A 14,120-nucleotide genomic window follows, 5' to 3' on the forward strand; every position below is an offset into this window, starting at 1 on the left:
CGCTAAAGCTAACGTAGAATTATTTCAACATTACTGGATGCAGAGTTTCAGTCAGCTGACGGCGAATTCGTTTACGTTTCAATCGTTTCCACCCGAGTCAGGTGGATTACATCGCTCTCACACACACACACACACACACACACACAGACAGTCTGTCTCTCCTTCACCCCCCCCTTTCCCCTCCCCCTCCCCCTCCTCCCCCCTCTGGTCTGTTTGTTATGGAGGAAGCAGGCCGGGCTGAGATGGATCGCTGCACAAACAAATGTTTGTTCTGCCCTTCGCAAACCCCAGACACACACACACACACACACACACACACACACACACACACACACACAGCTGTCTATCCCAACCTGTGTGTGTGTGTGTGTGTGTGTGTGTGTGTGTGTGTGTGTGTGTGTGTGTGTGTGTGTGTGTGTGTGTGTGTGTGTGCAGATGAAGAAATGCAGGAGGGAGCTGTTGTGTGTTTTATTTCTTCTCACTTTCACAGTTTCTTATTGTTCTGGATTATTCTGGTGGGTTTATGCGTGTGTGTGTATTTGTGTGTGTGTGTGTGTGTGTGTGTGTGTGTGTGTGTGTGTGTACCAGCTGTCTACCAGTTATTGCCCGTACTGGGAGAGATGGGTGAAAGAGAAAAGAGGGAGAGAGATGGATTAAAGGATAGAGTGGTGGATGGAGAAGAGAGAAGAGGAAGAGGAGGAGAGGAAAGGGACGACAGGAAAAAAGGAAAGAGGAGAGGAGGAAAAGATGGAGTGACAAAAGGATGGAGAGAAGAGAAAAATGCAAAAGCTGGAATAATGGAGGGAAGAAAGACAAAGATAAGGAAACAAAGCTGGGATAGAGGAATGAGAGGAGGAGAGAAAGAGAAGTGGGATGAAGAGATGATGGAAGGAAGATAAGAAAGCAAAGCAGGAGGAGAGAGTAATAGACAAAAGTTGACAGAGGGATGGAAGAAAGGAAGAGGAAGAAAGGAAGGAAACGGGGAGGAGAACATGAGGAAAGGATGGAGTGATGGCCGAGGAAGACAAGAAGGAAACCGAGGGGTGCTGGTGGACTGATGGAGGGATGAAAGGAGCTGTCAATCAGCACAGAGAGGTCAGAGGTCAGGAGAAGGAGGCGGGTCTTTACAAGCCTGAAAACATAACCTGAGAGACGGGTCGCCACACTTTCCCTGCTTCATCACTGCATCCCTCCATCCTCAAACAGACAGAGGGAAAGAGAGAGAAAGGAGGAAGTGAGCGATTAAACTGCACCCTCACCAGAAGAAGAAGAGGTGGAGGAGAAAAAAGGGATGAAAGCGCTGCGATGGTGACAGACGAGTTTTAATGAGCGACGGATGGATGGAGGGATGAAAGGAGGGAGGGGAAGGGTCACATGATTTATTCAGAGGTGGGGGGGGGGATTAAGCCCGAAAGCTGCCACCTGAACCACAGGCACAAGCACACACACACACACACACACACACACACACACACACACACACACACACACACACAGTCCCACAGGGCCTGGGGCGGCGGGTTTGAAAGGCTGTTAATTGTCTCCAACACGACTTTAATCAGATTTCAGCCTCCACCCTCACCACACACACACACACACACACACACACACACACACACACACACACACACACACACACACACACACACGCACGCACACATACACCATCCTGTCCCATTGGGGGTGTGAGTGTGTGTTTGTGTGTAAATCAGGTTTTGGCAAGGAGGTGTGGTCATTAGTGCCAAGTCCCATATGCTGCCCGCCGACACTGGAGGGAAAACCCCTGGGACACACACACACACACACACACACACACACACACACACACACACACACACACACACACACACAAAATCAAACATAGACAGAGTGGACAAAAAAGTCATCCAGAGTAACACTAACAAACACACATGCACAAATACACACAGGAAGACACACACCACACGGATATGACACAACACGTAAAAACACACACACACAGAACAAACATGTCAGGAGCACACAACCTTAAACACACAAAAAGACACACAAATAAACACAAACACACACTTAATGTGAGGAAAGAAAATGTAACACACACACACAAAAAAAACACACTTACAAAACATGAAAAGCATGCAACACAAACAATCAACAATACAGAACAAACACAAAGACACACTAACACTAACATACACACACAAACACTAACTTCCACACACAAACACTAACTTACACACACAAACACTAACATACACACACAAACACTAACATACACACACAAAGACAACATATAAAGGAGTCACATGGTCAGACACACACAAACAAACAAACAAACACAGATACACACAGACACACACTGCACACACTGACAACACAAAAAGAAATACACACTATGTATCAAAACACACACGTCACACACATTCACATTATAAGTGACAATTAAAAACACACATGGAAGAGAGGCACAGAGGAGTGTGTGCGTGCGTGTGTGTGTGCGTGCGTGCGTGTGTGTGTGTGTGTGTGTGTGCGTGCGTGTGTGAGTGTGTGTGTGTGTGGAGGGACTGTCTACAGAGGACCCTGATGAATAAAGAAGAGAAGAAGACACAGACTCTCTCTCTCTCTGTCTGTCTCCCTCGCTCAGCCCCTCCCCCTCATCATGAATTGATGAAGACATTTATCTCTCTCCCTCCTTCATCCCTCCATCTCTATTAAAACCTCATTTTGTCGCCTCAATCTATCCATCACTCCCTCCATTTCTCTTGCCCTCACCCTTCCTCTCTTCCTCTTGTTTTCCTTCTCATCTTTTCTTTGCTTTTTTACCTCCTCATGTTCCTCCTCATCCACTCATCCTCTTCCTTTCCCATGTTTTTTCTTGTCTTTCCTCTTTTCTTCCTCCTCATCCTCCCTTATACCTCCCTTCCTCCCCCATCACCTTGACTCCACTTTTCATCATTCCTCCTCTTTCCTCTCTCTGCTCATACATCCTTCTTCCTCCCTCATCATCCCATCTCTTTCCTTTCTCCTCCCTCAGTCATTTCTTTCCTGTCCTCCTTTACTGTTTCTGTCCTCTGTCATCCCCTAATCCTTACCCCTTCACCTCCTCTCATCTTATTACCTTTCCCTCCTTTACTCCTCTTTCACGCCTTCCCTCTCTTCCTTCCCTATCCTTCAGTCCCATTCACTTCCTTCCTCCTCTTGAACTCTAACTACCCCAAATCCCTTTGCCCTCCCCCCTCTTTGCTTTCCTTGCCCCCTTCTTCCCTCCCCATCTCTTACCTGTACCCTTCTCCTCTCTCCTCCTCTCTCTAGCACTTCTCCTTCCTTCCCTGCTTTCATTCTGCCTCCCTTCCTCCCTCAGTTCCTCCAACCCTGGCCTCCTCTCTCTCCTCTCTTTATCATTAATCTCATCTGTCCTCTCTCCTTCATTGCTCCCCTCTTCTCTTCCGCTTTCTTTCCTTTCTCCTCCCCTCCTTTCTTTTTCCTATTGTCCTCCATCCTTCCTTCATCAATCTTCTCACTTTTCTTGTCAATCACTTCCTCCTTACTCTTTCTCTGCTCATTTTCATTTCCTTATTTACTCTTTTTCTTACCTTGATCATACCTTCTCTTCTTCCTTGTACCCTCACTCCATTCCTTGTTCCTCGCTTCCTTTACTCACTTATTCCACTATTCACCAATTTCCCCTCCATTTCCTTTTCCGCTTCCCCTTTTCCTCATTCCTCCAACAATTATGCTCCCTCCTTTCTTCCTCCCTCCCTCATCTCTCCCGTTACTCCCCCACACATTTATTCTTTCCTCTCTTCTCTCATTACCTTCTTCCCCCTCATTCTCCCTCGTTCCCTTCTTCCCTTCCTCTTCCCTTCTTCCTCCCTCCATCCCCTCCTCTTATATCTCTCATTAACTCTCTCCCACATCTCACTGGGCCTCAGGCAACACATATGGCAGTCACACTTCCACACCATTAAATAACACACACACACACGCACACAAACACGCGCATACACACACACACATGCACACACACGCGCGCACACGCGCGCACACACACACACGCGCACACACACACACGCGCACGCACGCACACACGCACGCACGCACACACCAACTGGTGTCCCCTGTTGCCACTTCTTTGTGGAGAAGATGTCCTGCCACTCGTTTAATCCTCCCTCTATCTTCTTCCTATTATGCCTCCTCCCTTTCTCCCTCACCTCCTTCTTTCCTTTCCTTTCCTTTCCTTTCCTTTCCTTTCCTTTCCTTTCCTTTCCTTTCCTTTCCTTTCCTTTCTCCCTCTCTCTCTCTTCATCACATTAACTTTTATACTCCCTCGTCCCCATTTTTTCACTCTTTGCTGGCTCTTCCTCATTGTCTCTCACTCTCTGCGTTCCAGAAAAAAAGTGTGTGAGTGTGTGTGTGTGTGTGCGTGTGTATAGGGGATAGGGGGGATGCGTGTGTATGTGTGTTTGGGGGGGGACGGGGTGAATGAGTGGTTTCCAAGGCAACGGAGCCACACTGCCGCAGTGGATACGAAGGGGAGGTGGAGAGAGTGAGGAGAGAGAGAGAGAGAGAAAGAGAGAGAGAGAGAATGAAGCATGTGTGTGTGTGTGTGTGTGTGTGTGTGTGTGTGTGTGTGTGCGTGTGTGTGTGTGTGTGTGCGTGTGTGTGTGTGTGTGTGTGTGTGTGTGTGTGCGCGCACGCGCGTATGTGTGTGAGATGGTCACAAACTTGACTCCAGCAGTCAAGAGAGTAAGCAAATTAAGGAAAGAAGAAGAGTGAAGGGAGAGCAAGGATGTGTGTGTGTGTGTGTGTGTGTGTTTTAACATGTGTGCACATGTGAAGATGAGTGTGTGTGTGCGTGTGTGTGTATCTACAGCATGAATGTCAAGAGCACTGCTGCAGTGCCAAGGGCAGAGAGACACTGCCAATGTTATCTCTCTCTCTCTCTCTCTCTCTCTCTCTCTCTCTCTCTCTCTCTCTCTCTCTCTCTCTCTCTCACACACACACACACGCACACACACACACATACACACAAACGCACACACACACACACACAGTGGAGTGTATTGTGAATGAAGTGCAGAGCGACATCATGTGTTCAGTCTTCAATGAGAGAGAGAGATGCAGGAGAGATGAACAAAGAGATGCCAGAAAGACGTAGAGGAGGAGAGGAAGAGGAGGACGTGAGCCGGAGAGGAGGAGAGGAGGAGTCAAGGTTTATCTCAGGGTTCAGCTTTATGATCGTACTGAGAAACACGATGAAATTCAGTTAGAAACACAGCAAACAAACACACAGCAGAAGAACAAACAAACATTTGGATCAGAAGAAAACAACAAAATAAATCAAAGCGCACAAAAGGAAGAGAGAGAGAGATTAGATGAAGAGCTGCTGTGAGTGAGCGCTCGTGCTCTCTAACCCTCTGAGCTACAGCCGCTCACCATGGTCTCCACCTTAGCGTAGCATGTTAGCCTGTCTTCATTAGCATTAAACGCATCCTGACTGCAGCTCAGCAGATTCTGAACTCTGAAGCTGGTGTCAACGATCAGGACTTCATGTGTTCTGTCCAGAAGATCAGCCATCTTCACTTCTTCAGTGCCTGAGGTCGGCACTGGAGTCAACCAATCAGAGCACAGGTCACAATGCGCCCGCGAGCACTTCCTTATTAAAACGTAAAAATACCCGACAGCGAGTACAAGTACTTCAGCAGCTCACACTAATTCCAACATTCAAAGAGGAAGGTCAAGACGAGGATTTGGGACGAAAACAAGAAGCAGCACAAAGCATGTGGAGGAGTTTACTACGATTAGTCAGCACCCAGTCACAAACAGACTGTCCCTGACGCCTCCTGAGCCACAGAGGCCTCCACCAGGACAGGATTACACCTGTGTGTGTGCGCGCGCGTGCATGTGTGTGCATGCGTGCGTGTGTCATTGATAGAGTTTCTACTTCCTCTGCCTCTGTTTGGACCTCAGCATCAATTTAACCTCCTACTGCTTCTACTGTCAGGAGGAAATACATGGAGAACAGAGACACACACACACACACACACACACACACACACACACACACACACACACACACACACACACAGCCAAAGTGTAAAATGGCCAAAGGCACTTCCATCTCCCCGTGTGTGTCCTGAAACAGTCTATTTCAGTCACGGTGCACTGCAGGAAATGGATTCAGACGTGCACACACACATGCACACACACACATGGAAACACACACGCCTGCAGACGTAGAGCAACACACACACACACAAATGAGAAAGAGACAGGTGAGCAGACAGATCTGCGATGCACGGTGTTCAATAATAGAGGAGGTGAAAATGACGTGGAGAGATCTGTGCAGCAGGAGGACTGAGAGGAGGACGGCATCCTGCCCTCCTCCTGAGCTGATCTGCAGTGCCCCCCTCTGGCAGGGGACCAGACTACAGCTGCAGGATGAAGTGACGTCACCGTGTGCAGAGTTCAGAGGTCAAATGAAGACAGAGCGAGACCTTTAAGCAGCATGTGGGAGCTGGGTTTGATCCATTTTCAATATTCTTTTAATATTTCATGGGAAGAAAACAAAACTGTGAACAGGGACTACGACAAATACTGATGACTACTACTGCTACTGCTGCTAGTACTGCTACTACTAGTACTACTGCCACTGCTACTACTTCTGCTTTCCTGACCTTAAACAAGGTCTTCAACCTGAAATATCATTGGATTTTAAGTGATTTGGACTCCACACACTGAAGATTTACGCCCCCACAATATGAGTAAACATGTAACGCACACGCAGAGCGGCGGCGGTGTGATCCGGTCGCTCTTCACGTCTTAAAGCATGTATTATTGATTGGAACAAGCAGCGGTGAAGTGGAGCGCAGAGCTACAGCTTTGTTCAAGGGCAAAGCAGCAAGTTAGCCACTTAGCAGGCTGACAGGGGAGAGAGAGGGGCGAGAGACATCGAGGGAGGGGGGAGAGAGAGACAGAGACAGAGAGAGAGAGAGAGAGGGGAGGGGGGGCAGAGAGAAAGAGAGAGAGAGGGAGAGAGAGAGGGGAGAGGGAGACAAAGAGAGAGAGAGAGGAAGAGAGACACGGGGGGGAGAGTTTGGTCGTTCTTTGTGTTGATACTGAGTTTTGTCCAACACCGGTTGGACAAATCAATCCCTGACACTGTGTGTGTGTGTGTGTGTGTGTGTGTGTGTGTGTGTGTGTGTGTGTGTGTGCGCACACTCTGTACAGTTTTCTTGCTGACACACTGCACACAGTTGGCGACACACTGACCAACATGCAGGTCTGTCACTGACGTGAGTCACTGAGCCGCAGCAGCAGAAGAAGAAACGCCTTTGCCGAGCGTCCGTCTGGAGCCAGACGTGACGTCAGCGTTCAGAAATCTGATCGTAGCGTGTCGTCTGACGTGTGTTCAAAACCGTAATTCCATCTAAAAATGATGAAAACACCACGTCTCACTGCAGCACTCTATGTGCAGGTCAGGACACGTGGAAGTGATGTCACAGCTCACACAGATCTGATACGAGCTCAGCTAGCCTGGCTAGCTAATGCTAGCTAACTGACAGCAATGCTAACATAGTGACAGCTGGGCTACAGCTATGTGCTGAAACTCACACACACACACACACACACACACACACACACACACACACACACACACACACACACACACACACACACACACACACACACACACACACACACACACACACACAGCAGGAGAGCCTCTGGAGGCGCAGCTCCTGCTCAGCTACAAACACCATTTGTGTCACCTCCCACGCAAATATGGCCGAAAACTCCCAGCATGCACTGCATCTGAGGAGTGCAGGGTGCCTTGCTCACAGGTTCGAGGCAGAAACAACACACAGATACAGCCAGCGTGTGTGTGTGTGTGTGTGTGTGTGTGTGTGTGTGTGTGCGCGCACTGACCAGAGTTCAGCATCTCTTGCTCCATCACTCCACAGCCCAGCACCTCCATCCAGTTGTCCTGGAAACGCACCTCCATCTCAAAGGAGGGATGAGTGAAGGGGAAGTAACAGTCAACCCACCGGACTTCCAGGTCTGAGGAGACGAGGAGAGGAGGGGAGAAGAGGGGAGGAGACGAGGAGAGGAGGGGAGAAGAGGGGAGGAGACGAGGAGACGAGGGGAGAAGAAAAAGAACAAGAATGAAAAGAGGAAGAGGATGAGAAACAAGAGGAGGAGGAGAGAATGAGGAAGATGAAGAGGAGAGGAAACAGGAGTGCATTTCAGTGAACTGAATAATGGAAACAGCTGATGTCACTTCCTGTCAGTCGGTGGTCTCACCTTGTCCGAACAGGTGAGCGACGAGTCGAGTCAGAGTGCGCTTCAGGTCGAACTCCAGCAGCTTGACGGCCTCCAGACTGTGCGCCTCCTGTTTGTGAGGCGTCCGCCGACCCCCGGACTCGAACAGGGACAGCTCCTCGCCATTCTGCACCGCGGAGAACAGCTGGAGACAGAGGAAACATCTGGAACACGTCCTGACGTCCAGGTACGACCTCACACCTCAACATGTCTAACACGCGAGCGCGATTCATGTGCGAGACCGCTGAATCTCCTTCGAGGAGGTGAAAATGAAGGAGCTCAGAGGAGACGCAGCTCAGGACGTTCAACGTCACAAACCTCGTGGTTGGAGAAGAGCCGGACTCCCTCCATCTGGTGGAAGACGGGGTAGTGGCTGGTGTCGATCTCGTCCCGCCTGTAAACATCTCCGGCCAATAGGAAGGCGTCCAGGCCGGACCTCACCAGCTCCATCTGGTGGGCGGAGGTGTGGGCGCGAAGCATCGTCCTGCTGCTCGTCAACACAAACATCGACACGTTCAGCGGCGCACAACTGAACGCTGATCAGGACATGAAAACTCAGCAAAGATTTGAAGGCCCTTCCGCTGGGCCCCACGGGACTAAACTACAGTATCCAACTGTACATGAAGTATTTAAAGTACCTCCACCTGCAGCAGCTCCACCAGTGAAGCTTCAGCATGAACAAACTGCTGTACTTTTACTGCATGAAGCTGACAGTACTGCTGTACTTTCTGCATGAAGCTGACAGTACTGCTGTACTGTTACTGCTGATGTGGGACTTCTACTCATTAGGTAGTACTTGTCCACAGTAGTCTGGGTGATGTGACAGCTTGCTCCACTGATGTGTCACATGGGTAAACTGAACCAATCACATTCTTCCAGCACAGCTACAATCAGCTGCTCCTCTGCAGCTAGCGCCTCGCTAACAGATCGCCTCCAGATGCACTGTGGGTGGTGGGCGGCGTCGCTCACCTGTTCAGGTAGTAGTTGTCTCCTCGTTTCCTGCTGGGGTGGCCGGGCGGGATCAGCAAGCTGTCAATCAGAGCAGAGACCAGACTCAGTTGTTTTAATGAAGCTTCATCTCGCTGCCTTCATGAAGCCTCGCTCTCGTGTTATTGTGCCTGATGACCAATCGGTGGACGGCGAGGCTGCTGACCTGTCAAAGTTCTGCTCCACGGTCACCACGGGGCTCAGGTTATCATGGACGGAGAACAGAGGGTTTCCCCAGCGACCCATGTAGGCACTGCAGAGGGAGGGAGGGAGACGACCAATCAGCAGAGCTGCAGACATTCATGTCATTCATTCATTCATGTTGTAAGTTTCACTGAAATCAGCTTCAAAAGAAACAGAGGAAGCTCAGCAGAGCGAGGAAAAAGGGAGGAATTAAAGAACAGAAGCTGCTGATCCTGTTTGAAAATTACCCAGAAGCCCTCAGGTGTGCTCAGAGTCTGCTGTCCTGCCGCTATCAGAGCAAACAGGCTTTCTAAAGAGCAAAGTTCACGACCTGTGAAACGACACAGTCATAAAACACCGTCAGACCACACACTCAGCGACTCTCAATGACTTATTAATGCAGAGTTAATGCGCTCGCCGCCGTGTCGGCTTTTCACGGCCAGCGTGGGACACAAGCAGCAGCCGAACAACGTCTTTACTCGACCGTCCCTGAAGACATGTCGAGCCTGCCGAGAGACAGTCAGCAGTTTGAGCTCCAAAAATAAAGAAAGAATAGAAATATATTTAGTCCACGTGGAAACACAAGAGAGACGACCAGAGCAGCTCACTTACACTGAACGCTTCTATCTGGACGAGGAAGATGAGAACAAGTTGGGATGTGTTGGACAGTATGTAGGACACACACGCACGCACGCACCCACGCACGCACGCACCCACGCGCCCGCGCGCGCGCGCGCACGCACGCACGCACGCACGCACGCACGCACGCACACACACACACACACACACACACACACACACACACACACACACACACACACGCGCGCGCGCACGCGCACAGAGGAGTCGTGCGAACATTCACACCTGAAGTGTGAATGTTCACATAGAAAGTTAAAATTTCACAACAAAGGAACATTTGTAGCTGGTTCAGAGCTGACGCAGCAGAGAGTCTGCAGCCACGCACAAGCTCGGAGCTAAATGCTAACACTAGCATGCTGACAATGACAACGCTAACGTTAGCAGGTGTGAAGTTCACTGTGTTAGCGTGTTAGCATGCTAACATCCAGAACTTCTGGCTGAACTGAAGCAGACTTCAGCGACACCTTTTTTTTGTTGTTGTTGCTGTTGTTGTTTTTTTTTGTTTTTTTTGGGGGGGGGGGGGGGGTGTCGTGGGGTTAGCACAAGGTCTCTTCCTCTTGGGACGATAAATATCCTAAGCTTTTGTCCAAAGTGTTGGAATGGTGAAGATGAAGATTCTTACTGTCATCTTTGGGCCTCTCCGTTAATGTTAAAAAACGTTTACAAATAAAGTTTTCAGAACTAAAATTCCCCCTCACGATGACTTCTGTTCTCACTCTACACACATCAGTCAAGTCAGGAGGTCACAGTTAAATTAAGCACAGCACAGGTTGCTGAAAGGCATCCTGGGAAATGTAGGAAGAAGGCAAAGCAGGCAGAGGAAGGAACAAAGGTTAGTCAGGTCTCAGCTCGCTCAGAGTCGGTCTGAAGTCTCGGTGGTCAAAGTTTCAGCGACAGTTTGAAAGAACACAGCGACTCGTACCTGTAGAAGTGAGCTTTGATTCGCTCCTTGATCAGCCACAGAGGATGATGGGATTGGTTGTGGAGATTGTGGCCGACCTTGGCCAAGACCTTCGGCGTGACGTTGGTGAAGTCATCGCGCTGATAGGAGTGTCCCAACACCTCCACCGAGTCCTGACCAATCACAGGCTGAGGGGTGGGGCCGTCTGTGCCGAAGCGTCTGCATGGCGCTGCACTGCCGTTGGCTAAGAGCGATGACAGGCAGCGGCGATGGCGCAGAGGGAGGGGCGGGGACTGGAGGAGGGGGAGGAGCAAGGAAATGGGCTTGTTCCTGAGCCTCATGACGATTGGTCCATGGAGCTGGAAAGACACGAGCACAACACAGTTCCTCTTACAGATCCAGCAGATCTACACAAACGTCTCACTGCAGTCCTGTTTGTCCACTGTTCGCTGTCCTCTGGTTTGGTCTCACAGCTCGTCTCTACCTGTTTGTTAAAGTGTCAAGGAGGCTTCAGAGAGACAAACGAAGACGTGAATCAGAGCCCATCGTCAGCCAAACATACCAGCCTCTCAGTGGAGGCTGGCACACACACACATGCACGCACACACGCACTCTTTGATAATTAGTGTGTAATTGCAGTAATGGACAAACATCAACAACAACAAAGGTTAAAATGAGACAAAATGAGCAGAATCAGCTGTTCCTCTGTTCTGTCTTACCATTATTCAACCTCTGACAGCAGACGAGACAATCTCCTTTTCATCTGTCCCCCTCAAATATTTGTCCACACACACACACACACACACACGGGGAGTATCCCCGAACAAGACAAAGGGTGTTGCATTGCAGTGGCATTGCAGCAAAACGGGTTATTGTTCCTAAATCCATGAAGCTTTTACCTCTGCTGGTGTCATATTATACTGGACTGGACAGGGCAGTGCTGAGGTCACACACACACACACACACACACACACACACACACACACACACACACACACACACACACACACACACACACACACACACACAATGTGAAACTGGTTCTTAGGTGAAGGGACATCTGAAGGTCATGTTGACTTTGCCAGGAACAAAGAAGTAGCATCATTTTGACATGACGCAGCAGTAAAAGCACCATTAGTGACCCCTACAGGCGACAGTGACCATCACACCCCCCCCCGCACCAAACAGCTGGACAGACATTTCTGAGGATTTTCTGTAGAAAAAAGCTGTGAAATCCTCTGAAAAGCATTAATGTGTTCAGTAAAGGTCACGGCAGCTCGGCCATTAATTTATTTGTCTTGTGTACAAAGTTCATTTAAAGGAAAGGTCACAGAAAGACCAAAAGGAAAGACGCCCTCTGCAGAGCGCCCACAGGAGGACCACCTCGCCTGAAGCTAGGACCGCCCCCACTAACATCATAGAAATAACACTCTTCAATAAGGAAAGACATTAACCATGAGGACGAGACGTGTGTCCATCACTGTCTCTTCATCTTCATCGCTTTCACTTGTCGATCTCTACCGTGCGGAGTCCCACAGGGCAGCGAGTCGAGCCCACTCACGTTTGAGAAACAGAGTTGATGTTTGACTTGACGATGTTTTCAGTATTTATTGTGAGAATTTGTTCGTGATGTCGCCTGGTCAGCTGACCTTTACATCAGTGAAAACAACACCATCACTGACATTTCTGTAAGCGATTTATTGACAAACAATCCTCATAAACTGTTAATTAAGATAATCTGCTACCTCGTTTGGGCACATGACCAGGAGGATGATGAATTTTCACAGCAGACTGGATGAAGAGGAAGCCCCTCATTGTGAAGATGTCTTTCATTGGACAAAGTGTCAAACTGACCAACACTGTGTAGCATAAACAATGACTTTCAGTGTGAAATGTATTAAACTGACTCCAGATCTGCAGCAAACAATCTTTCCTTTGCCACACAGAGGGAAAAGGTCTTTGGATAAATATTTCATGGTATTTTCTTGCTGACTGTATTTCATATGTCGAAATGTTCCCCGAGCCCGACACCTTCCCAGTGGCATGTTTGGTCCGACAGATACAGTCCAGTGCTTGAAGGCATTCGTCGTAAAGCTGGAACTGGTGAAGCTTTTTGCTTTGGTTCGTTGGTCTGATGAACATTCAGCTCTTATCAGGATGTAAACGCACTTTTTGAACCTGACGATCACGATTAATGATCGTGAAACCTCTGACAATGACTTGGACTTTGGTCTCCGTCAGGCTGCAGTGACAGACTCTGAGACGAGTCTGAAGCTCTGAAAAGGCGAAGAAGCCCTTCATCTTCCGTGAAGACAAAAGGTCGTGTGACATTTCCAGAAAATATATAGCTGGACCTGCGGTGGATGTACGTGATCCTGCATGTGCGAAGCTTCAGACTGAATCACAGGAAATAAAACCTGCATCATTTTTAATACGCCGCTGCTCTCACGCCACTCAAACGTCTCCTCCGTCTCAGCTTCGCCTCTTTTCATCTCTTTGGGACTGACCTTCCTATCGTGATCGTCGCCATATGTCTGTTCCCGTGGCGCCAAACACCGCCACACATGCACATATGGACGCCTACGCTCACGGACACACGTGTACAGTAAACACGCACACGCTGTGCATGAAGCACACTGCAGGGAGCTCAGCAGAGTCGAACAGCGAGAGACAGCAGAGTGTGAAAACCCGACCCGACCTCGAGCCAAGCCAACGCAGCCGTGAGGCAAAGCGACCCGCAGCAGAGGAGCGCCGAGCGAACCCAAACCAGAGCCGCGTGCCATCAGGAGGCTGACGGGTATGTGCTCCTATCAGCTCTGAGAGGGACACATGAGGCCGTCCTGCTGACAGAAAGCAGCAGGATCAGACAGAAGACGCGTCCACGCCTTCTGGAGGCCGGCGACAAACAACACATGCTGCTGTTTAATTTGGAGGAATCTTAACAAAGAATTGATTGTCAGAAACGCTGCTGAACAAACGCACAGAAAGGGAAATGAAGGAGAGAATAAATGTTTTACTCCAATCAGAATCAAAGAGTCGAGTCGAAAACTGTTTAATTAAATCTAAGGTCCCAGACTTCACATGTTCAGCCAGCTGACACGAGAAAACC

The 14,120-nt window shown here is 49.2% G+C and overlaps 1 protein-coding gene across 1 annotated transcript in view; it reads right to left on the reverse strand.

The window, feature by feature from the left end:
- fars2 (phenylalanyl-tRNA synthetase 2, mitochondrial) overlaps window positions 1–14,120 on the reverse strand; it is an 87,541-nt gene that overhangs the window by 52,301 nt on the left and 21,120 nt on the right. The window contains exons 3-8 of the mRNA XM_070986060.1: window positions 11,033–11,370; window positions 9,455–9,541; window positions 9,271–9,330; window positions 8,620–8,788; window positions 8,284–8,446; window positions 7,909–8,040 (exon numbers count right to left, since the gene is read on the reverse strand). Of these exons, the coding sequence (XP_070842161.1) occupies window positions 7,909–8,040; window positions 8,284–8,446; window positions 8,620–8,788; window positions 9,271–9,330; window positions 9,455–9,541; window positions 11,033–11,352 (931 nt within the window). The 5' untranslated portion in view covers window positions 11,353–11,370. The remainder of the gene's footprint in view (window positions 1–7,908; window positions 8,041–8,283; window positions 8,447–8,619; window positions 8,789–9,270; window positions 9,331–9,454; window positions 9,542–11,032; window positions 11,371–14,120) is intronic.

This window comes from Chaetodon trifascialis, chromosome 18 (genome assembly GCF_039877785.1).
Source record: "Chaetodon trifascialis isolate fChaTrf1 chromosome 18, fChaTrf1.hap1, whole genome shotgun sequence".
NCBI lineage: Eukaryota > Metazoa > Chordata > Actinopteri > Chaetodontiformes > Chaetodontidae > Chaetodon > Chaetodon trifascialis.